The sequence below is a fragment of the Triturus cristatus genome, chromosome 4_1, assembly GCF_964204655.1.
Source record: "Triturus cristatus chromosome 4_1, aTriCri1.1, whole genome shotgun sequence".
Lineage (NCBI taxonomy): Eukaryota > Metazoa > Chordata > Amphibia > Caudata > Salamandridae > Triturus > Triturus cristatus.
In genome coordinates, this window is record NC_140585.1 from 19721618 (window position 1) to 19735058 (window position 13441).

The following is a 13441-nucleotide window of genomic DNA, read 5'->3' on the forward strand; positions in this document are numbered from 1 at the left end:
TAATAAAAATACACTTTGACCTTTTCATTTCTATTTAGGTGTGATCATCACCTGAACACACTGAGTGAAAGTAATTAATAATAACTTGGGTGTGCACATCACTGTTACTGTGCCTGTAACTTCTACTTAGGTGTGCACATCACCATGAATACACAAACAAAAAGTACATAGTAATCACTTGCTTGTGTGCATCACCATCAATGCGCTAGTTAAATTGAAAATGTCTCACTCGCTTCCTCCTCGTAGACACCAGGAAGCAATCCAAAATGGTCACCACGTTGTTGGTGTGTAGCGTGATAACGTCACTTCCATCCCAAGAAACTATGCGGTGAAAGGCACTTGCACCGCTGTCAGCAAGCAACTCCTCCAGAAGATGCAAATGGAATTTTGAGGCCAAGCTGCCGCTGCTCATTTAAACAAGCATTTACAATGCAATAGGTCTCGCAAGTGCTTGATTTTGAGCTATTGGCTAAGGCTGGGCGGACTTTGTGTAGCGCCACTACATAGAATTTTGAAAAAAATTGTGGAAAACGGGTGCACGTCCTGAGTAGGGCTGGGTGGACTTTGCGTAGCGCAACTACGCACGAATTTGAAAAAAATTGTGGAAAACGAGCGCACAACCTGAGGGACCGTGTGCCCGGGACTGGGGTCCCTCGTGCTTGGGCAGGCTCCCCGATCTCCCTGGCCTGGCTGCGTTGAGAAGCAGGGACCGGCCCTGGGCCTCCTGAGTTTCCGGTCAGGGCCTGGGAGCCCACGTCTTGTGGCCTGCCAAGTGTCCATCTGCCCGGGACAAGGGTCCATCGTGCAGAGCCCGGGAGCCCTGCAAGTGCAGGCGGGAGCCCTACCGCTATGGCTCGGCACAAGCAGAAGGGATTCCTTTCGGTCCCGGCCAACTGGTCGCACCTTTCCCTTGGCCATCTGGTTGCACGCAATGCTTTCCAATGGGGCGACCAGATGGCCGGGCTGCCCTAGAAGTCCCGATGGGGGCTCATTTGCCTCCCCGATCCCAACCAGGGCTCCAGGAGGTCGGGTGCGTCCAGGCCTAGGGTTCCCTCCGTCACTCGGTGCGCACAGTTTACCAGAAAGGGGGGTAGCCTTCCTCCGGATTACTAGGGGCAGGGTATGCCAGGACGCCCCTACTGGGGATGGCGGTTCTCAGGTGGGGACCAGATCGGCTAAGCCCGGACGACACCTCCCCGGCATCCGGAGCTCCCTCCTCCAGCCCGCGGCGAGGCAAAGTCCCCGGGATGGGCTCCATGGATCCCCGGGCGTCCGTGCCCCAGGAGCTCCTGTTGGCCTCCCATGCCTGAGGCCCAGCATGGGGTCCCGCGCCCCTCCAAGCCCTGCAGCCCTGGATCCCTGCAGCCCCAGAGCCCTGCAGCCCCAGAGCCCTGCAGCCCCAGAGCCCTGCAGCCCCGAAGCCCTGCAGCCCCGGAGCCATGCAGCCCCAGAGCCCTGCAGCCCCCGAGCCCTGCAACTCTCGAGCCCAGCAGCCCCTCGAGCCCTGCAGTCCCTGTGCCCTGCAGCCCCCGAGCCCTGCAAGGGTAGGCGGGAGCCCTCCCGCGAAGGCTCAGGGCGGGCAGATTGGCTTCATTTCGGTCCCGGCCATCTGGTCGCACCAATGCCCTCGGCCATCTGGTCGCACGCAATGCTTTCCAGTGGGGCGACCAGATGGCCGGGCTGCCCTGGAAGTCCCAATGGGGGCTCATTCGCCTCCCCGATCCCAGCCAGGGTTCTAGGAGGTCAGGTGCGTCTGGGCCTAGGGTCCCCTCATCACTTGGTGTGCACGGTTTACAAGAAAGGGGGGTAGCCTTCCTTTGGATTACTAGGGGCAGGGGATGGCGGTTCTCAGGTGGGGACCAGATGGGCTAAGCCTCCCCGGCGTCCAGTGCTCCCTCCTCCAACCCGTGGCGAGGCAAATTGCCCGGGACGGGCTCCATGGGTCCCCGGGCATCCAGGCCCCGGGAGCTCCTGCGGGCCTCCCATGCCTGAGTCCCAGCGTGGGGTCTCTGAGCCCCCCGAGCCCTGCAGCCCCGGAGCCCTGCAGCCCCGGAGCCCTGCAGCCCCGGAGCCCTGCAGCCCCGGAGCCTTGCAGCCCCGGAGCCTTGCAGCCCCGGAGCCCTGCAGCCCCTGAGCCCTGCAGCCCCCGAGCCCTGCAGTCACCGTACCCTGCAGCCTCCTGAGTTTCCGGTCAGGGCCTGGGAGCCCACGTCTTGTGGCCTGCCAAGTGTCCATCTGCCCGGGACAAGGGTCCATCGTGCAGAGCCCGGGAGCCCTGCAAGTGCAGGCGGGAGCCCTACCGCTATGGCTCGGCACAAGCAGAAGGGATTCCTTTCGGTCCCGGCCATCTGGTCGCACCAATCCCCTCGGCCATCTGGTCGCACGCAATGCTTTCCAATGGGGTGACCAGATGGCTGGGCTCCCTGGAAGTCCCGATGGGGGCTCATTCGCCTCCCCGATCCCAGCCAGGTCTCCAGGAGGTTGGGCACGTTTGCGTCTAGGGTCCCCTGAGCCTCATGGTGCTCGTGGGTTACCAGAAAGGGGGGTAGCCTTCTTCTGGATTACTAGGGACAGGGTACTCTGGGACTCCTCTCGGGCTAGCGGCCCTCAGCCGGCAGTTGGACGGGCCAGGGAGCCACCCCAGCCCTGGGACAGGGTCCGGCTGGCCCGGGGAGGCTTCCCCTGTCCCTCCGGCCCCGCCAGGCCCCGGGTCGGGGCTCCAGCTCTGTGCCCCGTACCCCGACCTGCGGCACTGCCAAAGGCACGGGATGGGGTTCCGTTGTGGCCGGGGAGCTTCCCCTTGCTTGGCTGGTTTCAGGAGCTCTGGCTGGGGCCCCTGAGGGCCCCGGGCAGGGTGGCCTCCCCACCCCTGGCTCTGTCCTGGGTACTGCCGCATGGCAGTGTGCCCGGGACGGAGTCTGGTGGGCCCAGGGAGGCTTCCCCTGCGCCTCTGGTCTTTGGAGCCCCGGTTGGGTCCAGGTGCCCTGTCGGCCCCCGGGTCGGGGGCTCCGGCCCTGGGCCCCGTCCCCCGGACTGCGGCACTGCCAAAGGCCCGGGACAGGGTTCCGTTGTGGCCGGGGAGCCTCCCCTTGCTTGGCTGGGTACATGAGCTCCAGCCGGGGCCCTTGAGGGCACTGGGGAGGGTGGCCTCCCCACCCCGGGCTCTGTCCTGGGTCCTGCCACGTGGCAGGTTGCTCAGGACTGGGTCTGGCGGGGCCGGTGAGACTTCCCCTGTACCTCCGGGCCTGGGAGCCCTGGCTGGGTCCAGGGGCCCTGCCGGGCCCCAGGTCGGGGGCTCCAGCCCTGGGCCCTGTCCCCCGGTCTGAGGCACTGCCAAAGGCCCAGGGTGGGGTTCCGTTGTGGCCGGGGAACCTCCCCTTGCTTGGCTGGGTTCAGGAGCTCCGGCCGGGCCCCTGAGGGCCCCGGGGAGGGAGGCCTCCCCACCCCGGGCTCCCTCCTGGTTCCTGCCGCGTGGCAAGGTGCCCGGGACGAACTTTACCAAACTTACAGTGGATACCCCAACCACATTAACGTGGTCTGATCATAAGTATATCCCTTTCTGGATTGCAGACAGTACTTCATATGCTGCCAAACAAAATCCTAAGCAACTCTGTAAATGTGTTATTAGGAAATGGAACAAAATGTTAACAAATCCTAAATTGCATATGTTGGCAGAATTAAGTAAACCCACACTAACAGGAGATCCAGTTATTGACACAAGCATCTTCAATGACTGGCTGACCGTGCTAGCCAAAACAATGGCCCCGCTGGCCACACTTAGTAGAGCCTCCCTGAGGAAAACCTCCGCCCCTTGATTCACCCCTCAGCTCAAAGAGCAGATGCAGAAAGCTCGAGCGTAAATGGAGGATGCAATATAACAACAATGATCTCACTATCTTCAGACCAGCACTGAAAGAATATCATAGGTTGATCAAACACGAAAAGAAAGTTCACTACACTAACCTCATTAAGCCGGCAGCGTTCGATCAAAAAATGATTTTCAAAATTGTTCAATCTTTTACCCACCCTAAGATATTCAATCAGGAAATTCCCCCATCACAACAACTATGTGATCAGATTGCAGACTATTTCGATGACAAGGTCAGTGACCTTAGAAAGGATTGTTCAACAGATACACAATCTACTGAAAGATCAAATCAGAATTCAGAAAATAGATCGTTGCTGAATCATTTTAATGAGATCACCCTTGAACAGTCTAGACAGGCTATCTTTGCATGTAAATCGGGCTCTCCCGGCGATCCCTGCCCCCCCAAAATTCGACATGCCTTGATTGATACTGTTAATTCCATTATTAATCAGATTATCAACTCTTCCCTAAGACAGGCAGCAGTACCAGACAGCTAGAAAGTCGCATCGGTTAAACCTCTTCAAAAGAAACATCTTGCGGATCCAACCACTTTGACTAATCTTAGACCTATTTCTTTACTGCCCTGCGTAAGCAAGATAACGGAGAAACTTGTAAATAAGCAACTAAATGACTTTCTCCTATTAAACAATGTGTTACACCCCAGGCAATCAGGTTTCAGGGTTGGCTATTCAACAGAATCAGCGCTCCTACACACTGCGGAGACGCTAAAATTCGCATTGGATCAAGGAAAGATGGCAGTGCTGATTCTGTTGGACCTATCAGCCGCATTCGATACTGTTTCCCATGTTGCTCTGGGTAAACAGTTAAGAAGAGCAGGGATTTCACAGAAGGCACTGGCTTGGTTGACATAATTTCTGGGGAACAGAAGACAATCAGTACCACTCGACAACTATACTTCATCTGAGAAGCAGCTGTGCCTCAGGGCTCAATTTTGAGCCCCACACTTTTTAACATATATATGGTGCCCCTGCTAGATCTAGTATCATCTTTTGACATTGAGACTGTGTCTTACGCTGATGATACACAGCTCATTCTTACCCGGGATAAAGAATCCACAGCAGCTGAAGAAAATTTCCAACAATGTCTCTCGGCTGTCTTCGAATGGATGAAGACCAACCACCTTATATGTAACAGCCAAAAGTCAGAGATTGTGCTGCTGGAAAAATGTAATATCTTTTCACCCAAAATGTTGTGGCCAACAGACAGCGCCCGACCCCCCAATACTGTGGACACTGCTAAAAAGTGTCCACAGTACGGAGTACGATTTGATACCTCTCTCTTTTCATCAGCAGGCCCTGTCGGTAGCAGGAACTTGTTTTCATTGGATAAAAACTCTGAAAAAAGTCTTTGACCTCCTGCCAGCCATAGCGCACAAGTCCGTGGCAGTGGCTATGATCTAACCACGACTAGGTTATTGTAACAGTCTCTATGCAGGTATAAAGAAGAGTACTCTAAAAAAGCTGCAGACTACAAAATGCAACAGCCCGAATTGTACTGAATTTACAAAAGGGGTCATCTCCATCCGAGGCTCTTCATATCCTCCACTGGCTACCCATACACAAGAGAATTCTCTTTAAAATCCTTGAGATAACCTTCAGAGCTGTAAAACAATGTGGTCCTACATACCTTAGGACCAGATTAAAAGCCTATGTACCTGCTCGTAATTTGAGATCCTCTAAGGAAAATCTACTAGCACCCCCCCATTTCCGTTTGAAGTCCAGAGGAGGAAAATCTATGGCTATACTAGGGACAATATCCTGGAATTATTAACCTACCCGATTGAGACTTACACAGACGGAGTCCATCTTTAAGAAAAAATTGAAAACTTGGATCTTCACAGTTCCAGACAGTCTGGCCCTATCTTTCATCTGACTACCGCGACATTAGAGACCACACTCCTTTGATACTCGCTCTCAGCGCCAAGATGCTCCATTGGAGTGATAGCCAGCGCTTTATAAATGTCATCATTTATTCATTCATTCAGATCAAATTCCTTGAGGTTGAAGTCAGGAGCGATGGCGTCAATGCAAAGCAGAACAATGCGACCTGCGGTGCCGGTAGGTCATTGTATAGGCAGCAGCTCGGTGATGGAGTCAAGTGCTGTCAGTGAAGCGGGGCGATGCAAGGTGCGGTGTCCACAGGTCACAGTGCAGGCAGCGTTGTCATCTTTGCTGAAGCGCTGTCATTGGTAGGCCCAAGAAGGCCATGGTAAGTGGGGCGATGCTTTGTGCAGTGCCCCCAGGTTGTGGTGCAAGCAATGGCTTTGGTTCATGAGGTTGGAGTCGATGGTGCCGATGTTGGTGGACCAGGGCTACGGTGTGGGACGGGGCGATGCTTGGGGTACCTCATGAGCTGTGTCCACAGGCCACAGTGCAGGCAGCAGCATTAATGTTACCGTTGAGCGTCGGCGAGACCAGTGCAGCTGTGTGAAGTGAGGCAGTGAAAGGTACGGTGCACACAGGTTACGGTGCAAGTAGCAGCTCAATGACTGCATCGGCTGGTGGTGGCGGTGAGACCAGGGTTGCTTTGTGAACCAGGGTGGTCAATCATGTCACAGAGCTGGCAGAGGCATCGTTGATGGCGTTGCAGTGGTTTTTCCTCTGTTGCAGCACAAAACACACATTTCTCAGTGCTGTTGGCAAATGAACCTGAAGTCTTTGATGTCCCTGAGACTTCCAAGAGGAGGCAAGCTCTACTTTAAGCCCTTGGGGAAGCTCAGAAATAAACTTCAGAGAGTTTAGTCCAGTCCTTCTGCTGCCCAAGACAGAAACAGCCACTGAAGGCCAACACATCAAATCACATAGCAAAGTTTTAGTTCCTACTGACAGCTTCTTCAGCTCTTCTTCTTGCCAGGTTCCTTAGTCCAAAAGAGTTCTAAAGTTGTGGGGTGGCGCCCAAATATATATATTACTTTTCACTTTGTAGTCTTTGGCAGAAAGTCCTTCTTGCTCAACAAAAAACAGTTCTATCCTCCCTGGTCCAGCTCAATACAGGAGGTGGAGAAAGCATTGTGCAGCGCAGCCACATCCTATTCAGGTGGTGGTGACAACTCCTCCCACCACTCTAACCCAGGATGGCCCATCAGCATATACAAGGCACACCTCAGCTCCCTTTGTTTGAGTGTCTGTAGTGAATGCACAAGTCGCCCCAATCAGTCTAAAACCAGACAGTAAATCCACAAGCCAGCTGAGGCACAAAGGATAGTTCAGCAAGAGGATGCCCACTTTCTAAAAGTGGCATTTTCAAATGCACAAATAAAAAAAAACCTTTACTAAAAGATGTGTGTTGGAAAGTGGATTATTGGTCGGGCAAATGTAGGTCTGCCACTGGCAATAAGGCCACTAACACATGATAGGACTCAGCAGAGGTCTTAGAAAATTATTCCCATGCTCAACCCTTGGTAACGTGGCTGCGAGCAGGCAGGCTTAACTTCAAAGACAGGTATGTAAAGCATTCAAAAACACCATTTCAGTAAATAATTAAGACACAGCACAAAATAAAAATCCAACACCAATGTTTATAAACAGGAAATATTTGTATCTTTTAAATGACACCAAAACTAAAAAAATCTACTGTAGGGAACCAGAGATATGAATTTGTAAAGATTAGTCACTTTCGAGTGCTTAGAAACCAACAGTGCCCCTTTTAGTCATTTTGTTTGCTCTGACAATTTCTCTGGGTCAAGCAGGAGGTCACTGCTGACCAATGGGAGCAGGGCAAATCCCCGAGAATATGACCACATCCTGTAGAGTGTGGCAGTGTTTTGTCCCAGAGTGCACCAAATCCTCCAAATTCATAATGGCTGATTTTCCAGCAGGGAGCTAAGACCTGGCTAAACACACCCCTAGGATGGTTACTTTTCATAAACTCTCCCCTTTGCATCTGTGCATTCCATCCATAAGCCTAGCTCTGGCTGAGGTGACCAGTTTAGAGTTGTAAATGACACTGGTTTCTTCTCTTCACTTTGAAGACCATGGTTTACAACTCTTCCCCCTGCCCTGGCATTCCTGTGGAACAGCACACTGCCCTCGCAGAAGAGCTGATTAACCCCAGGGGCTCTTTATCACCTCTTCAAAGCAGCCTGGCTAATCCACCTAACTCTGACCAATCAGGACAGACCACTGGAAGGCTGAATCTGGACTTACAAACAAGAAAGTCTTATAACTTCTTGTATACTTCTTCAACAATATCATATTCTTGAGTTTATCAATACCATTCTGGGAAGTCTTTGAATGGTACTTTTAGCCTTCTCCTATCAAGAGTTATTAGTTAATAACTTCCTCCCATGCTAACCTATGTGGCAGTTGATTTGCAATGGGAAAAATGACTTGGGCCATTTTTCCAGCACCAGGACTTACAAAAACATATTTTATGAGTACTTCCCATATATCTGCATGACCCCCGCCCCGCAGGGACAACTAGGGGAGACTTTAGGGGTTCTGAATTTGTAGATATATTGCAGATCCTCCCTCCACAGTGTTCCTAGCATCAAAGTCGAATTTGGGCGGCACTTTATCACAATGTGGGGAGTGAAATGTGAAATTTCACTTAACCCAGGGCATATACGAATAATTTTATAAGGATCTATCTTATAAATACCTGCACCCCCACCCCCTGGGACACCTAGGGAAGACCCTGGGGGTTCCTAATATTCCAGAACATTGTAGGTTATCCATTTTTAAGTGCCCCAAAGTCGAGTTTGAGCACAATCTACTTTTTAAAAGCAGTCCTGTCACCCAGGGCTACTTATAAACTGACCTCAGGCTTCAGCAGTGCACACATGCAAGTGCAGAAAAACTTTCAGGCCTCTAAACTGCCAAGCCCTATTGTGGTCTAGGGACTTATAGGTGTTTTTAATCCCCCTGCCCTAATATTTTAATAGGGTCTGATAGGGTAGGTCATGCCAACCACAGGGGTACCCCAATCCTTAGTGTACCCTAGTGTAAGTAGGTGTTTTCGCTGTATTCTAAATGTGTGTCTTTCAGCATAGCACTGGCCCTGGGCCTGGTTAGGCAGAGCCCAGGGTCAGTCAGAGTCACTTACCACCATTACCATACAGCAAAAAGTTGGGGGGTGCCCAGGGCACGGGATGACTTTGCAACAATGTGTTATTACATTTTGATCTCAGGAATCCTAAATTGAAATTTACACTTCGAAGATATTACAAGGCAGCTCCTATGATAGAGTTAGTCCTTGTAATAGTGAAAAATGAATTCAGCAGTATTTCACTATCAGGCCATGTAATACTTACCAATATACTTGTCCTACATTTCACACACTACACCCTGCCCACAGGTGTACCTTGGGCATCTTAGGGGTGACTTACATGTAAGAAAAGGAAAGGTTAGGGCCTAGAAAGTGGGTGCCCTTGCCAGATCAACATGGCGGTTAAAACTGCACGCAATCACTACAGTGGCAGGTCTGAGACATTTGTAAAGTCTACTTGTGTGGATGGCACAACTAGTACTGCAGGCCCACTAGTAGCATTTGATTTACAGGCTCTGGGCACACTTGTGTACATTACTTGGGACTTATTAGTAAATCAAATATACCATTCATGGATATACCAATCAGTACCACAATTTACATGGAGAGCAGATGCACTTTAGCACTGAATAGCAGTGGTAAAGTGCCCAGAGTCTTAAAACCAATGACAAATATGTTAGAAACAGGAGGTCAAAAAGCAGAAAGTCTGGGGGTGATCCTGCTTAAAAAGCCAGGTCTAACAATACTTAATATGCTAGACCTTGTCAGTGGCAAGGCGCTCAGGTTATCTTTTACGCTTTGCCATACAGAAAATGCTTTAAACAAGAAAAATAACTTTTCAGATTCGGATGTGGTCTCTTGCCCTTGTGGTCTCTTGCCCTCTGTGGTGGCTGAGGACAGACCTACACTCCACGGATCCAGCAGACCTTCCAATCAATTGTGGTATCTGTCCACCTTTGACAGTGTGAAATGAGAATCCGTCCGGGTGAAGTCACCTTCCTATGGCTGCAGCCAGATATACGGTCCCATTCCTCCTCTCTGACTCGCCAAATGTTGCACAGTTTCGAATTCCTTAGTAAAAATAGAAGACAAGCAGCTTTTGGCAAAACAGGAACATTTTTGTTTAATTAAAGAATACGGCCAGGAGAACAGCTATAGGCATGAGGTTTGAGAACTGTCTCAATTTACACTGAGTTTTTAAATCAAGCCATGTACGTTTCCGGCACACCATACATGGTGAGGAATGTTGATTGGTGCCTTAGAGTCATAAATAAATGGTCAAACGTTACTTCAGGTAGGTATCGACCTTGCGTGGTCATAGTGTGGCCAGTGTTGAATGTGTCCAGATGTCCAGCATGGGGAGTGCATGATCACTGCGTGTGCTAGGTCTGATTGGCTATGTGATCCTAACTCATGTAGCATCTGACTTTACAGTGTTTGTAGGAGCGTTTAAACCTTTTGCCCATGTGTGCTGTATTGAGGGCAATCTCCCCAGACCATTGTAATGTTGCTGCGCTTATCTGTCGGATTGATCAAGAGTTTCTTGTCTGCGTGTTTGCCTGCTTGCTACCTGTTTTTCATGAATTTTCCATGTTGCAGCTGTTTATTTAGCTCTCTGTTGTAACTGTCATGGTGTGTCCATGTAGCTCCTACTTTGACTATGCTGTTGTCTCATAGCGCTATAAAAAGGTGGTGTGTGTGAATCATACAGATACACTAGGTCCTCTTCTTACTTGGCACACTGCGTTTGTGCCATGAAGCCGTGAGTGTGGAACGAGCGCTAGCCCCGTTTGGAGTGTTCAGGGAGAGGAGTCCTGAGGCATTACACAACAAAGCACACAGGAGTCCTGGTGACCAGTCCTGGAATGTGCCCTTCACATGCCCTCCAATGCTCAGTCAAGACTCAACCTGTCCTCTTTGCATTACAGGTGTACTGCCAAGGCCTCGCCCCAGGATCACACCTAGCTTCTGCACACAGTCAAGCCGAGAACAAGAACCTGAAGGATCTCGCCTTCTGGCACACCCTCTGGCATCGTGCCTTCTGGGTGGGGGCATCGGACTGTTACAAGGTAGTGTGCGCCATTACATGGCCTTCAGTGGATGCCTGGGGCAAAAATTGCAAATATGGCAGGAATTAGGGGGTTTGAGGCAGTTTATGGGGAAGACACATGAAAGGGAAAGGTTCTCAACCACTTCTCACCTTCCTTCAAATGTGGCATGATCGCTTAGAGCCTGGTCAGGGGGACAAGCTATCAGCAGTGCATCAGATGCAGTGGCACCCAGGTCGAGAGGTCTTAGGGGCCAATAGAACTGCAAAATGGTTCTGTTTTACTAGCCTACAAATTGACAGGTAGTCCCAATTGTTTTGCGTGTACAAAGCCCATTTGCCACGCCTTTGAGCCTGTTGCAAAAAGTGCGTGCAAAAATCTTGTCCCGCAATTTCCATCCAAATTTAGCACATGATTTCAGAGCACTGGCAGCTTGCACCCCATCAGTGGAAGTGTGATGAGCTGAACCCCAACAACAGGGGGGAGAGGAGGAGACTGCATGAGCTTAGCCCCAACAAGAGGCGGGGGAGGGGAGGCTGCACCCCATCAATGCAAGTGGTGTGAGCTGAGGCCCAACAGGAAGGAGGAGGGGAGGCTGCACCCCATCAATGCAAGTGGTGTGAGCTGAGGCCCAACAAGAAGGAGGAGGGGAGGCTGCACCCCATCAATGCAAGTGGTGTGAGCTGAGGCCCAACAAGAAGGAGGAGGGGAGGCTGCACCCCATCAATGCAATTAAGGCGAGCTGAGGCCCAACAGGAGGCAGGGGAGGGAGGGGGAGGTGGCACCCCATCACTGCAAGTGGTATGAGCTGAGACGCCACAGGAGGTGGGGGAACGGGGGCCTGGACCACAACAATGCAAGTGGGGTGAGCTGAGGCCCAACAGGAGGTGGGGGAAGCGGGGCTGGGCCACATGAATGCAAGTGGGGTGAGCTGAGGCCCAACAAGATGCAGGGGAGGCTGCACCCCATCAATGCAAGTGATGTGAGCTGAGGCCCAACAAGAGGCAGGGGAGGGGTCTGCTTTCCATCAGTGCAAGTGGGGTGAGCTGAGGCCCAACAGCAGGTGGGGGAGGGGGCTGTGCCCCATCAGTGGACAAATACACCCTTTCAGAAGCCGAACTGGCCTCTCAGGGGTCAGAAGGTCGAGTGGGCTCTGGGCAGAGGGTCCAGTTTATGCCTCTTCTCAGGGGCAGATGCTGAGATCCTGGATTATGTTAATCTTCTTTCCAGACCACAAATGAGGTGAGTAGTGGGGCCAGAACCTACAGCTCCTTGACAGCAGTGGCTCTCATTCTTCCAGGACCGGCATTTTCAGTGGACGGATGGAACTCTACTGGACTTCAAGGGCTGGCACCCGGAAGAGCCCTTCAGCTCAGGGGGGCGGGAACACTGTGTATGCGCCAACTATAAAGGTAGATATTTGCCTCCAACATTTAAAGGCCCTTTCCTGTACGTCTTTTATTTGTTTTCACAAAAGCAGTTAACCACTTCAGTCCCATTTTTGTGACTTTATTTCTCCCTTTATTTAAAATATTTATGGACATTTGTTGAACTTGACCATTTTCTGAAAAGCATTAATGCTGTTCTTCTTTCTGTAGCTGTGAGTTACTCCTGACTCTCTTATGAACTGATCATTACATGTTTGGAATGAGTACAATACAGAGGCTGAATGTTTTTGCTTCTTCTCTTGTAGGCCCAGGACTCTGGGGAGCAGTGAGGTGTGACAGTAATCTTGCCTTCATCTGTAAAGCCCCCAACCCTCCTCAGGGCAAGCCCTTCTGCAGGAAATGATGTAAAGATGTGGAGCAACCAATGGCATCCGTTCTGAAGAGATGGAGGCACAGACACTCAGGATAGGGAGAAAGGAACCTTCAGGGCCTTGCTCTTGAATGGCACTAAACATAAAATAAAACAATGCACGTTATTCACCCATGATTTGTGTTCTAAACTCTCACAGCTCAATGTATAATCTTTCCCTTCTATGTTAATAATCAATGAGAACTAGCTCTTGTTTAAATTGTTTGTATGCCTGTGGGTGGGGGAAAACCATTAGGTTTTTATGAAGGCCCTCACCCACCAACCTAGTTGGTGGCATGCTTCATCATTGGGCCCCACCCGAGGTTCCGAGTGTACCTCAGGTGTGCTTCGACGCCAGATTACTGCGGAGCGGCTTTTTTGGGTTCATGAGGGTGCTGTGAGTGTGCTCTGAGTGAGGTTTAAAATACTGTCCTGGGTGTCCCAAAGACTGTTTTAATGTTGGCCCCAGGCAGTCGATAAAAACAAAGGCTGTGGGACGTGCACGGTAGGCTTATGGCCTGCGACGTCCTGTGCGGTCAACTAGTTTCAGCCAGGCCTTTTCTTCTACTGGCTTTCGTCAGGACCTTATATGTGTGGGGTGTTACAGGGGTTGTTATGAGTTTGTCAGTGCCCTGTGTGTAAAGCACACGCTACGGTGCTTATTGTACACCTGATTATAGCGAACAACTCAGCATGGAGCTCAGCCGGGGGCCAGGACCAT

The 13441-nt window shown here is 51.2% G+C and overlaps 1 protein-coding gene across 2 annotated transcripts in view; it reads left to right on the forward strand.

Moving 5' to 3' along the window:
• Positions 1-12856, forward strand: part of LOC146839333 (lectin-like) — a 78745-nt gene extending 65889 nt beyond the window's left edge. For both annotated transcript variants that reach the window (XM_085650340.1, XM_085650341.1), the window contains exons 4-6: positions 10804-10944; positions 12224-12335; positions 12617-12856. In XM_085650340.1, the coding sequence (XP_085506466.1) occupies positions 10804-10944; positions 12224-12335; positions 12617-12714 (351 nt within the window). In that variant the 3' untranslated portion in view covers positions 12715-12856. The remainder of the gene's footprint in view (positions 1-10803; positions 10945-12223; positions 12336-12616) is intronic.
• The last annotated feature ends 585 nt before the right edge of the window (positions 12857-13441 follow it).